Source organism: Culex quinquefasciatus, chromosome 3, assembly GCF_015732765.1.
Source record: "Culex quinquefasciatus strain JHB chromosome 3, VPISU_Cqui_1.0_pri_paternal, whole genome shotgun sequence".
NCBI lineage: Eukaryota > Metazoa > Arthropoda > Insecta > Diptera > Culicidae > Culex > Culex quinquefasciatus.
The window spans coordinates 175603728-175615836 of record NC_051863.1 but is presented as its reverse complement, the minus strand read 5'-3'; the positions used below and the strand labels follow the sequence as shown (position 1 = coordinate 175615836).

The following is a 12109-nucleotide window of genomic DNA, read 5'->3' as shown; positions in this document are numbered from 1 at the left end:
CCGATTCCGTAGAGAACTGCTCAAGTACAACAATTCAAACTATTTACCACAAAAAAAAATAGCCAAACTCAAGTAAGAATTTTTAATCAAGTATTTAATCTAGTGCGTCCATCCCGGGAATTCCCGGGACAAAATTCCCGGAATTTTTCCAAAACCGGGAATTCCCGAATCCCGGGATTTTTCATATTTTATTCCGGGAATTCCCGAAATTGAGAAAAAACTAATTTTGGTTTGGAAATTCTGATTAGGATGTATAAATAGATGAACATTTGAATAATTAATAATCGATATTTATTATAAAGCATTCAAAACTTGTACTCGACATATATCAGCACTAATTTGGCATATTATGGAAAATTGGTAAAATTTTATTTTAGAAATTCAGACTTTTGTCTTGATATTCCCCAGTTGGCAGTAGTGATTAAAAGATAATTTGTAAAATATGTTTTAAATGAAACATGAAATTCTTAATTTATCTAAAATTTTACATTATCTGCTATCACTTTATTAGGTGTCGCTGCAGTTTTTTTAATTTAAAGAATTTTTAAAGCTTTTTCATGTGATGTCAAATAATTAAAAATAAATAAAATATATTTTAAAGTGCCTTATTTAATTTAAATCACATTGATTTATTTGATATGTTTCATTTAAAATCCAAAGCAAAACAAAGAACAAAAATAATATCAATTTTAGATTTCTTTTAGGCTGTCTAAAAACTGCTGTCCTTGTTGAGATTGGTGGTAGATTATTGAGCTAATTCTTTGATTTTAAGCATAAAAACAACAACTCATAAAACAAAAACATTGATTTTGGGACATTTTCAAAAAATTTCCGGGATCCCGGGAATTCCCGGGATTCTAAAAATATTTTTCCCGTTTCCTGGGAAATTCAAAACCCGGGAAAATTGGACGCCCTAATTTAATCAATGCACAGTGGTCCAGATCGCAAAATTAAGTGGAAAATGGATTTTCCGAAAAATTGTGCTGTTTTGGAGGTTTGGTGTCTTCAGAAGAGTTGTTGCAGATTAAATGGGGCAACTTTTGGTTTGGTTAAAAATTAGGGTGGTTCACGATCAGAGTGATTTTAAAAATCGAACTTTTCATGAAAATTTTTGGGATTTTTTCGTCTTCTAGAAAGTTGTTGGGGTTGCCAATTCAAGCAACTTTGTCGAAGACACCAAAATTTTATCTCGTAGGGTATCTACGCCCAAATTTATAGAAAGCATCTGAGCAAACCTATTCGGGGCACTTTTAGAGCTCTAGAAAACGGACATTTTGATTTATTGAAATGTCAATTTGGACTTAAGGGTCAAAAGTTACAGCCATTTTAAGATAACAAAAGATATCTTCATTTGAAAATGTCTAATTTTTAAGGGAAAATCATATGGGGCCACCCTAACGAAATTCGAAAGTTGTCCAAATAAATGTTTTGCCATGTTATTTTGCCCGCAAAACCTGAATCTGCCCTCATAATTGAGCCAAAGTGTCGAAAATCGATTTTCTGTTATTTTTTTGGGTTTTCATGTAAAATTATCATTTAAACCCAAAATATGACCAAAAATCGATTTTTCGATTGCCTTCGATTGCAGGTTTGCCCCAACTTTACAAACAGGAACAGTCGTGAATTTTAAAATGAGTATCAAATAACCGTTCTGAGAATATAGAATTGATACAATCAAAACTTACGAATTAAACTTTGTAAAACCGCGCTCCAAAATACTCACCAAAAGCTGCATCCAACAAAAAACTACTGCACGCACCCCGCCCCTTTTTCCAAGCCACATCAAACATTCACGCGTTACTTCCCTTTTGACTCCGGCCCCATTTGTGTAAACGAGCTGATCCGTGCCGACCAAGTGGTCATCGGGCGCGATCGGCGAGATAAAATATGAATGGGGCGCGGCGGGCCAGTTTTTGCACGTCAATTTATAGCGCGGTTTTTCCAGCAGAGAAGGTCCTGTGACAAATTTATTTCCAGTTCAGGTCACCACCACCAGGCAAATTAGTCAGTTTGCTGATCCGACCACAACTCTTTTAGTTTCATTTTTTTTTTTTTTTTTGAGGATTAGTTTTTTGTGCATTCTTCAAAGGCTTTTAAAAAAGTGAGCGATTTTTTTTGTGTTATGGTTGGTGTACGATTCTCTCGTCATAAAACTCTACATTTTATTTCCAAGCTTACAGAGTAATTTTAGCTTAACACGCTAGATTTGCACACTCACACACAGATTTTGCTTTTTTTAGGGGGGAAATTTCAACCATGCAACAATTTCGTCTGCTCTTTTCTTTAAAGATTTCGTATAAAAGTTGGAAAGATCGCGTGCACGCTCGTTCATACAATTTCACCTTCTTCTTCTTCAGCTTCTTCGTCTTCGATCCGTTCCCGGACCATCTCCGTCTGTTATCTCGAGTCTTGATCCTGGTCCTCCCCATCCTCCTCCTCCCCCAACTCCCCGTTATGGGCGTGAATCACCGTGCGCACCTTCGACAGCAGCGACTTCATGCGTTCGTACTTGCCCGTCGAGTTGGGCAAGTTCTCAAAGTTGATCACGTCGCTGACGCCCCGCGAGAAGGCGTCCCCGCACGGCAGCGTGCTAAATGGCGAAAACGCCGTCAGGATGGGCGTCCCCAGCGACATCGTCTTCAGCCCCATCGAGGCAGGGTCGTCGATGAATGGCGTTTTCGACATTTTGATTTCGTCCAGGTTCAGGAACTCCGGCTCCGGAGGTCGCTCCTGGGGGGGCGTTGGTTCGCTGCTCGGCGGGAGGGGCGGTGCCGGGAATACGAACGGGACGATTAGCCGGGCAGGTTGGGCTGGTTCTTCATCTTGCTGTTGTTCCTCCGCTAACCGTTCCACCTCGAGGACGTCCTCGAGCAGGGAGTCTTCGGGGGATTTGGCGCTGTCCAGGGAGGGTCCCTTTTTCCTTCGCTTTACGGCGGGCGACTGGTCTTCGAGCGCTTGGAGCAGTTGCTGCTGCTGGAGGCGGAGGTCTTCTAGCGATGGCGAGAGAGGGCGCGTGTCCTAAAATGCGAACGTTTAGTTTTTGTTTGGTTATGGTGGGATGATGAAATGGTGCGGGAACCAAGCTAACAATCTACAAACCAAAGCATAGAAAGTGAAGCAAAAATAAACTAACAAAATGGCTTACATGCAATGATTTTCATTAAAAGCGGATGTGGTGAACGCCACCTATAGGTTCCAAAATTACACTTGAAAATAACTTCACATGTACAGAGAACAATTTTACAATGAAAATAGTTCAAATAAAAACAGGTGACAGGTTCTTTTCAACGCAATTAAGCTATAGTAGGGAATATTAGGCTCGAAAAATTCCCCTACCCGATTTGGGTATAACTCGAATAACATAAAAATTTAAAAAATAAGGCTTAATGCAGGGTGACCACTCAAATCCCATTCTCAAATTCTCGACTTTTTCCAGAAACTCAAATAATAGGCATTTCTTATCTAAAGAATGATTAAAAAAAAAACTATTCATTCAAAATGTCAAAATCAACAAAAAAAATAATTAAAAAATCAAACTCATTATTTGATTCAGAGTAACTAGAAACATTAACAAATAATCTTTGAAAAATAACCGAAAGCCTAACAATACTTATAACTTAAATATTTTTTTTACAATTGACAGACGTATTGTTTTTAATACTTCGTTTCAGCTGGAAATGGCAAAAAGTTAAGGATAATTGATTTTAAAATTTTATTTTGTTTCAAATCAAAGAACGTCTCTTTCTTTCAAAGAATTTAGAAAAATATCTGGAAATCAAATATGAGCATTCTAGGTCAACGAGAAGCGGGGCAAATCGAGACACAATGTTTAATGGATAAAAAACGTTACTTCATCAACCTTTAGTTAGGTGCGTTCCTTGCATTCATAAAAGTGAATTCACTACACAGCTTCTAAAAAGTGAATAAATAACACTCTGTTTTATCAAAATATCTGAGATCCGGCCTCAAAAAAGTGTATTGAAAACACTAAAGTACTTATAACTTTTGATAGGGTTGTCAGATCTTCAATCTTTTGGGCTTGTTGAAAAGGTCTTTTAAATACCTATCCAACGATAGATCCGGTCAACTTTTTCATCAAAATATTTGAGATCCGGCCTGAAAAAAGCATATAAATATCACTTAAGTGATCATAACTTTTGATTGGGTTGTCAGAACATCAATCTTTTGAATGCGTTGGAAAGGTCTTTCAAATACCTTTCTAACAATATATAGCATGACGGGGTTCCTTACAAAAACCACCCTTTTTACAATCTTCAGAAGTTTAGCTAAAATCGTGGGACCCCAAGACGGATCGAATGAGACTAACACGGCCCAAATCGGTTCAGCCAATCCGGAGATAATCGTGTGCATATTTTTCGGTGCACGGACTTACAGACATACACACGCACAGACATTTGTTCAGAATTTGATTCCGAGTCGATAGGTATTCGTGAAGAATACCTATCGACCTATCGAAGAGGTCAAATAAAGAAGTTCATTTTTCGAGTGATTTTATAGCCTTTCCTCATTGAGGCGAGGAAGGCAAAACGTCAAAAATCATTAATGGGCTGTAACTAAGGCAAATAACTCAATTAAATTCCAAAATTCAGAATGAATCTGACATTCTTCATAATTTATAGCTGGCCATAATTATTAAAATTAGGCCATTTTTATTTGTTTTTTTATTAACTTTTTTTTGGTTTTAAGTTGGATGTAACCTCTAGTTTGGTAAACAAAAGTTAATATTAAGAAAATCATTGTCAAATGCATCCTATATTTATCAGAGTTTTTAATGTCTTAAGAAAACTAATTCTTAAATTAATTGAAATCGTCAAAGGAAACTTAAATCAAAAGTAAGTTACTGAAGAAAAATTGAGTGAACATAAATTAAGTGTACAAAATATAACAAAACTATTCAAGAGTTAGAAACTAATTTTCTAACCAGTTTGCTTTTCCAGACTTTTTGACAAAAAATCACAAATTCCCGACTTTTCCCGACTTTTGGCGGATTTTTTCGAATTCCAGACTTTTGAAGGGGACTGTTTGCCCAGTTCGGTCGGTTAGTTTTGTTCGCGAGTTTTAGATTAGATTTTTTCGGTGCAATATTTTAATTGGCGCCGTCAAAAATGTCTCATTCAGTGCGTGTGAATGATTGTAGTGCGGGAATGGTGAAGTTTTGGAAAATTTCCGCGGAATTAGTGTGTTTTTTGAGAAAATAAATTTACATTTTCGAGTGATTCCTAGATGGAAGCTTTTATAAGCAGGGCCGTGGATGCCATGTGTTAGTGTATTGGTAGGATAAGGTTACAGAACGGAAAAGAAATAGGCCTTGCGACAGCTTTACGTCTCTTTCGGGTTGTGCAGCGCGGAGTTGTGTGTTGGAGCGAGACGGGAAGCGCGGTGATTCGGACGGCTGGCATTGAGCTTTGTTCGTGTGCGTGCCGTGTTGTCGGTCACGCTCCTGATGATGAGAGCGAGAACGCTCGATGTCATCATCGTGATCTGTGCGAGGCGTTGATGATGGCCAGGAGAGAGTGTTGCTGAGAGTGATGCGAGAGTCTACAGTTTGGCAGCAACTTTGGTGAGCCCGTTTTGATTTGAGTTGTATTGTTGATTTGATTTTGGTTGGCCGCGGTGGGGTTTTCTTGAAGTAATTCGTTGGATGTCAAAAATTGATCGCGGTAGGTCGCGGTGGATATTTTTCTACCACAGTTTTTTTTGTGTGATCAATGTGGTAGATGCTTTGGTGGATTTTTGACGGTTCCAATTATTTCAGGAAGGTCCACGATTGGCCGGAATCGGATTAACAATACAACATTGGTGTTTTTCTATCTGATTAGATAACGTAATGAGGAAGGGATGAATGAAGGTTGAGCGTGTGCGGGTGTATGTATGTGTGTTTGTGTATTTTTTTTTTTCTTTGCTGTAACGTAACTTTAAGCAAAACTCTCCACTGAACATTTGAAGTCTCTAAAACAGTAATTTAAATCAATTAGTTTTTTGTGTGATTGGCTGAGTGAATGAATGATTGAAAGAGTATGTAAAATACTAATGATATATTTGTTTTCAGGGCAAGCTTACTGCTGATATAAGAACAAACGGGTAGCGTTTCTCGATGGTCGTGAGATCGATTTTATTTTAATGAAATTTAGTCCGATAGATTAGTTCGATTAGCACCGCGTCGGGTCAATTTTGTGTTGCGCGTTCGTCGCCGTGTTTGATAAACTAACAAAATCCCAAGTAGAAGTAGTTTTCCGGCACACGCGGGGGTGTGGATATCGTATAGAACCCACCCTTGGTAGCAGCCTGTGCTAACTAACATTCCCGTCCCGTTCCCTCGAGATCTACAAACTGACATGGCGGGCGCCGTTGGTGGCCAATGACTGTTTCTTATCTACAGCAGCTCTAGTTTTGATGATCTTGATGTTTTATCTTTTCAGCGCATTCATGCATGCTGTTGATAAGGGAAACATCACTAGATCGTTGAAGCGTATGATCGCTAGTGCTGATAGGATATTACGGTCCTGTTCAGCAACGGAGAAGGACAACCATGGGTGGTCTCTCATGCTCATGCTCATGCTCATTTTTTCGAATTCCAGACTTTTCCCCGACTTTTCCGATGTCCCGACTTGAGTGGCCACCTTGGGCCTGGGCCTAATGTTTTTTAAACGAATGAAATATTAAAATATTCAAAATGTGAAAGTAATTAACCAAAAATCAACAACTAAAACATTAAAAAATATAATTTTGAGAAAAAAAATCCAGAGCAACATTTGAAAGGGGCGCACAGTGGGCGAAATGGAATCCAAAATCGGACTTATTTGAACGCGGCTGGTTCCCTGGTATGAAAAATAGTGTTTCTTATGTAAAAAAATCCGGGGAATCGGTTGGTGATGGTTTTATCCACCGCACGGAAAGACAAAGGGTCCATTTTTCCCCAATTCCCCATTTTTAACATTTTTTCTTAAAAATCAGTCTGTATTTAGAGCGGAGGCTTCATGCGGCCATCTAAAATGCACTTAACTTATGTGAAAACCGCAAAAATCATCTAGGGTCCATTTAACCCCAAATCCGCTATAAAAGCATTTTTGACCGTTTTCAAATGTTAGGTCAGATTTTAAAAATCTGAAAATATCAGACAATTTTACATTACAATGACGATTTGCACTTGATATTTTGACACATTTATGTAGATAAAAATAAAAAAATATGTTAAAGGCAGTTTATTCTGCGTTTGGGTAAATTGTCCTAAAACTGATTCTTCAATCATTTTATTTAGTTTAATTTCTAAATGTATCAAACTATCAAGTGCAAATCGTCATTCTTTTGTAAAATTGTCTGATCCTTACGATAATTTTTTTTTAGATTTCTAAAATCAGACCTAACATTTGAAAACGGCCAAAAAAGCTTTTATAGCGGAGTTGGGCTTAAATGGCCTGTAGATGATTTTTGCGGTGCAAGTGTTTATTTTTACTGGATTCCTGGGACATTTTCACATAAGTTAAGTGCATTTTGGATGGCCACATGAAGCCTCCGCTCATAAAACAGAAAAAATGTAAAAAAATGAGAAATTGCGGCAAAATGAACCGCTTCGTGCGGTGGGTGAAACCATCACCAATCGATTCCCCGGATTTTTTTTTACATAAGAAACATTATTTTTCATATCCGGGAACCAGCCGCGTTCAATTAAGTCCGATTTTGGGTTCCATTTCGCCCGCTGTGGAGCGGTACGATATTGCTCTTACGGCCTTTCATTACACGGTTTAATCTTTAAATGGGACGAAAGGCCGTAAGAGCAATGTCGTACCGCCCCTTTCAAATGTTGCTCTAGAAATTGGCGGAATCTGAAACTCAAAAATCTAAAATTCTTGAATTATAAAATTGTTTTTTACAGTCAACTTTTTTTTTAATTTTAAGATTTCTACCTTTTGAAATTTTTTAATCTTCAAATTTTAAATTTTTTTTTATTAATTCTTTTTTTCACCCAGTCGGCCCTGGTTCGATCCCAGACGGTCCCGGTGGCATTTTTCGAGACGAGATATGTCCGATCACGCCTTCCGTCGGACGGGAAGTAAATGTTGGCCCCGGACTAACCTAAAAAGGTTAGGTCGTTAGCTCAGACAAGGTGTAGGAGTCGTCTCCCTGGGTTCTGTCTCGGTGGATTCGCTGGTTGGACTAACAATCCAAAGATCGTCAGTTCGAATCCCGGGATAAATGGAAGCTTAGGTGTAAAAAGATGTTTGCAATTGCCTCAACATTCAAGCCTTCGGATACGCCAACGCAATGCTGTAGAGCGATTAAATTGATTTGATTTTGATTTGACATAGAACCTCCAATTTTAAATATATTTTTTTAATTTAGAATTTAATTTCTTGAATTTTTGAATTTTGAATAATTTTTGAATTTTTCAATTAGGCCGTTACAAATATTTTCCAAAGTTTATGTCGCCCCCTTCAAAACTGTTGCAAAAATCAGGGGCAAAAAAATATTTTTTTTCAAAAAAAAAACAAAATGGCAATGGAAATGGAGGTCTAATGAACTGAGTACAATCTAAAATTCATTTTTCTGCATTGATAATCATATTGAGCATGTTTGGGCTCGTTTGATAATATTTTGTTTTTTTTTTTTTATAATCTCGAGACTTAGGCTTGTTATTTCATTTTTTATTATTCCTCATTCCCCCTCCCCTTATTTCTGATTCAAAACTACAATTTCAAAAGGGCCTAATTGTGAATGTTTGGCCCTTTTAAAATGTTAGTCTTGCTTCAACAATTTTAAAATAAGTTAAATTAATAGCAACTTTCTCCAAAATTCTAGATTTAAGTTTGGGAGAAATAGAGCCCGTCAAGACTTATGGTTTGCAAGCGAATGGTCCAGAGTACAGCACTCAAAATTAATAGGAATGGAATTGTTAAACTGATTTGGAACTAATTCTAAATCGTCAACAATCGCTCGCGGTGAACACTACATATTTTAATACTGCTTTTTTTGTGGTCAATTTAGTAGATGATTTGGGAGATTTTAGACAGTTCGATACTAACGACGGATCTACCAAAATCGATTCAACAATACGTCTATGGTGTTGTCTATACCAGCTCATGCAATGAAAATGGGCAAAACAAACAGTTGATCGGTGTTGCTGTTCTATGATAATAACTACATCAGAATGCGTATTAGACAAAGATCTAAACCAAGCAGGGATGACCGCATTAAACAACAAAACTCGCTGGCATGATTTTGTGTGTTTGTTAATATGAGGATGAAATATATTTCTAATGCGATACAACGATTACATTGCGTTATTTGCCTTCGCATAGTTGTCAAACAAAACTCAACCACAAAACAACCAAACTCAATCCAACAAAAAAACTAGAAAACTACATTCTACCCTACACCGCAAACTTAGTCAACAATTCTCCTCTTCGGAACTACTTACATCCAAACAGATAACTTCCGGTTCTTCTGGTTCCACCAGAATTAGGCTGTCATCCTTCGAGGTGTCATTCTTGTCCACTCCACCGTCCTCCTCCTTCCCGTTAAGTTGCACCTCCTCGCCCTGCACCGCCTCTTCCGGCCGCTTCAACTCGTCCCCGTCCTCGTCCACCTCACCCTCCTCGGGTTCCTCATCAGCGGGCCGATTCTCCGCCGTGGCCACCACTGCTGCTCCGTTCACTCCTCCCGCCTTCAACGAGTCACACTCCCCAACGGAATCGACCGTCGTGAAGCTACCCTCATCCGGCGCATCCAACTCCATATCGGCAGCCGCTTGCGGCCCTTCCGACGCCCCAGCCCCACTCAACCGGAGCTTCTTCCGCCGGTAGCCCTGCACGAGCGAACCCTCCAAACTCTGGATCATCCGCTCGCGGCTCTGGTGCTCCTGCAGCGGCGGCACGCCGAAAAACTTGGAATCGTCGTAGAACTCCGTCGGCGCCGGCACGTTAAAGCCCGGATAGCTGATGATCTTGCGCACGTCAAACTTGTGCTTGACGTTGTCCACCTCGCCGTCGCTTTCGTCCGAGTCCTGGACCGGCGCGCCGCGCGAGTCAAACAGCTGCAGGCCCGAGTGCGTCACTTTGGCCTCCTCGAGCCAGCCGGGCGGGTAGCCGTACAGCCGCATCCGGTAGATGTGGACGGGGAGGTCGCGCTTTTCTGAAGAGGAAGAATTGTTAGAATAATGGCTTATAACGGCTTTCAAATCCAAACTCACTCAATCCCAGCGCCTGCCGCAGCTCGTCCGAAAGCCTGCCCGGCACAATGTGGCCGTACTTTTGCTCCAGATCCACGTGATACCGGTCCATCTTCTTCATGTGCTCCTGCTTCATCTTGCTGATCTTGGCAAAGTTGCGCGGCTCCTTGCAGTCCCGCAGACCGTGATCGCCGTCGCAGTTCCAGCACAGCTGCCGTGGCTTTGGCCGCTTCGTGGCGCTGTCTCCTGCGTTGGCCGACGGCGAATTGTCCAGCACCTTCTGGAGCGCCTTCTTGTAGCTCGGCACGATGGGACCTCCCTTGGCCGTTTTGGCGGGCGTCGAATCAATCACAAACATCCCGTCGTCTTCGGCGACCTTTGCCGAAGGATTGTCCTTCGGGGTTGGAGTGGTGGGAGGACAAACGGCGGGACCAGATTCCGGCTCCTTCTCCGGAAGCGGTTGCTTGCTGAGTATCTGAATGGAGCAGCTCTCCACTTGGTGGAGAACGTCCACTTCCTGGCCGGCCAACTTCAGCTGGAACGTCGTCTTCAGATATTCCGTGAGGGAACCTTTGAACAGCTGAAACAGTTCCGCGTCCCTAAACGTCATGCTCAGAAGCAACTTGTCAGAAGACCCCTTCATCGTCACGGCTTGCTTCGATTCCTCACTCAACCCTTCCCCCCTAGGAGCAGGACCTATAAAACCCTCAGGAGAATCCGGTCCATCCGGTGGTTCCTTCGCCGCCGTGTCCATCTCCTCATCGTCGTCCACATTCACCACCGGAATCGTCTTTTCCTGTATTTCGACGTCGCTATCGCTGCCGCCATCGTCCCGAGGCCCTCCAACCCCCTGACGCACCTCACCCTCCTCGTCACTCTCGACTTCAAACACTTCCTGGTCCTCCGCCTTCCGCTTGGTGCCCATCGTTTCTGTGGCGGAAGCTGCGCGGCGCTCTAATCTAGCTGAAAACGGTTAAATTACGCGAATTTTAAAACACGATTTGCAGGGAAATGTTATCACACGATTCGCGCACGATCGACGAATAATGCGCGCTTGTCAAAATTTCACTTTCTTTTGTTTTGACAGCTCAACTAGAGGGGACAGGGATGGATTAAGGAAGGAGGAGGACAAAATGGATTCCGCTTCTTGGTGATGGTGCTGCCGCCCTGGTGGTGAGCACTCGAAACGCAAGCACACTGGTGAAGATGGTTAAATTAGGTACTAAAAGCCCTATGTAAATTTTTATGTACAACGGTAAAAAACACGATTAAAAACCATTTCTGATCACTTTTTTTCATTTTAATGCAAAAAATTTTTTTGACAGGACAACATTTTTTCTATGGATCAACTATGGTCCCCTTGGAACGAGCTGTCAAGTAGGAGCTTTTCTGTCAAGAAGGACCGCGAGGTTAATTTTTCAAAATTAATTTAAAAATCCATTTTAAACTCTTTGTGGTCGTACAAAGGGTCATTGTACTCAGAAAAATAAGCTTTATCGCTGTAAACAATAATATCAGCAATCTAAGCTTCATTTTAGGAACCAATTAGGTAAAAATGTGATTTTCTGAAAAATATTGCTTTTTTAAAATTATTACAAAAGGAAAGGGACAAATAATGGACTGTTTAAATGTGAGGGGTTAACGCTTAGGGGTGCTTCAAAATATCTAAAATTACAGGAATATTGTTTTAAATACATAGATTACACCGACCAACAAAATTCATGCGCATTTCCAAATTTGTCCTAAAATTAAGCCTGTTCACAACAATAAAGCATTTTTTTTAGTATAATAACCTTTTTTACGACCACGTAGTGTTTAAAATTGATTTTCAATCCATTTTTTTAAATATTTAACTTTGCGGCCCTTCATCCTACTAGACAGTTCACTCCAAGGGGACCATTGTTGATCCAGAGTAACATTTTG

General features: G+C 40.4%; 1 protein-coding gene across 1 annotated transcript; it reads right to left on the bottom strand.

Moving 5' to 3' along the window:
- Positions 1-2120: 2120 nt before the first annotated feature.
- On the bottom strand, positions 2121-11272 carry LOC119768700 (zinc finger CCHC domain-containing protein 8). Its single transcript, XM_038259313.1, has 3 exons — positions 10208-11272; positions 9437-10149; positions 2121-3018 (listed from the first exon to the last, which is right to left on the bottom strand). Exons 1-3 carry the CDS (start codon positions 11109-11111, stop codon positions 2398-2400), a joined length of 2238 nt encoding a protein of 745 aa, XP_038115241.1. The 5' UTR covers positions 11112-11272; the 3' UTR covers positions 2121-2397.
- Between the last annotated feature and the right edge of the window lie 837 nt (positions 11273-12109).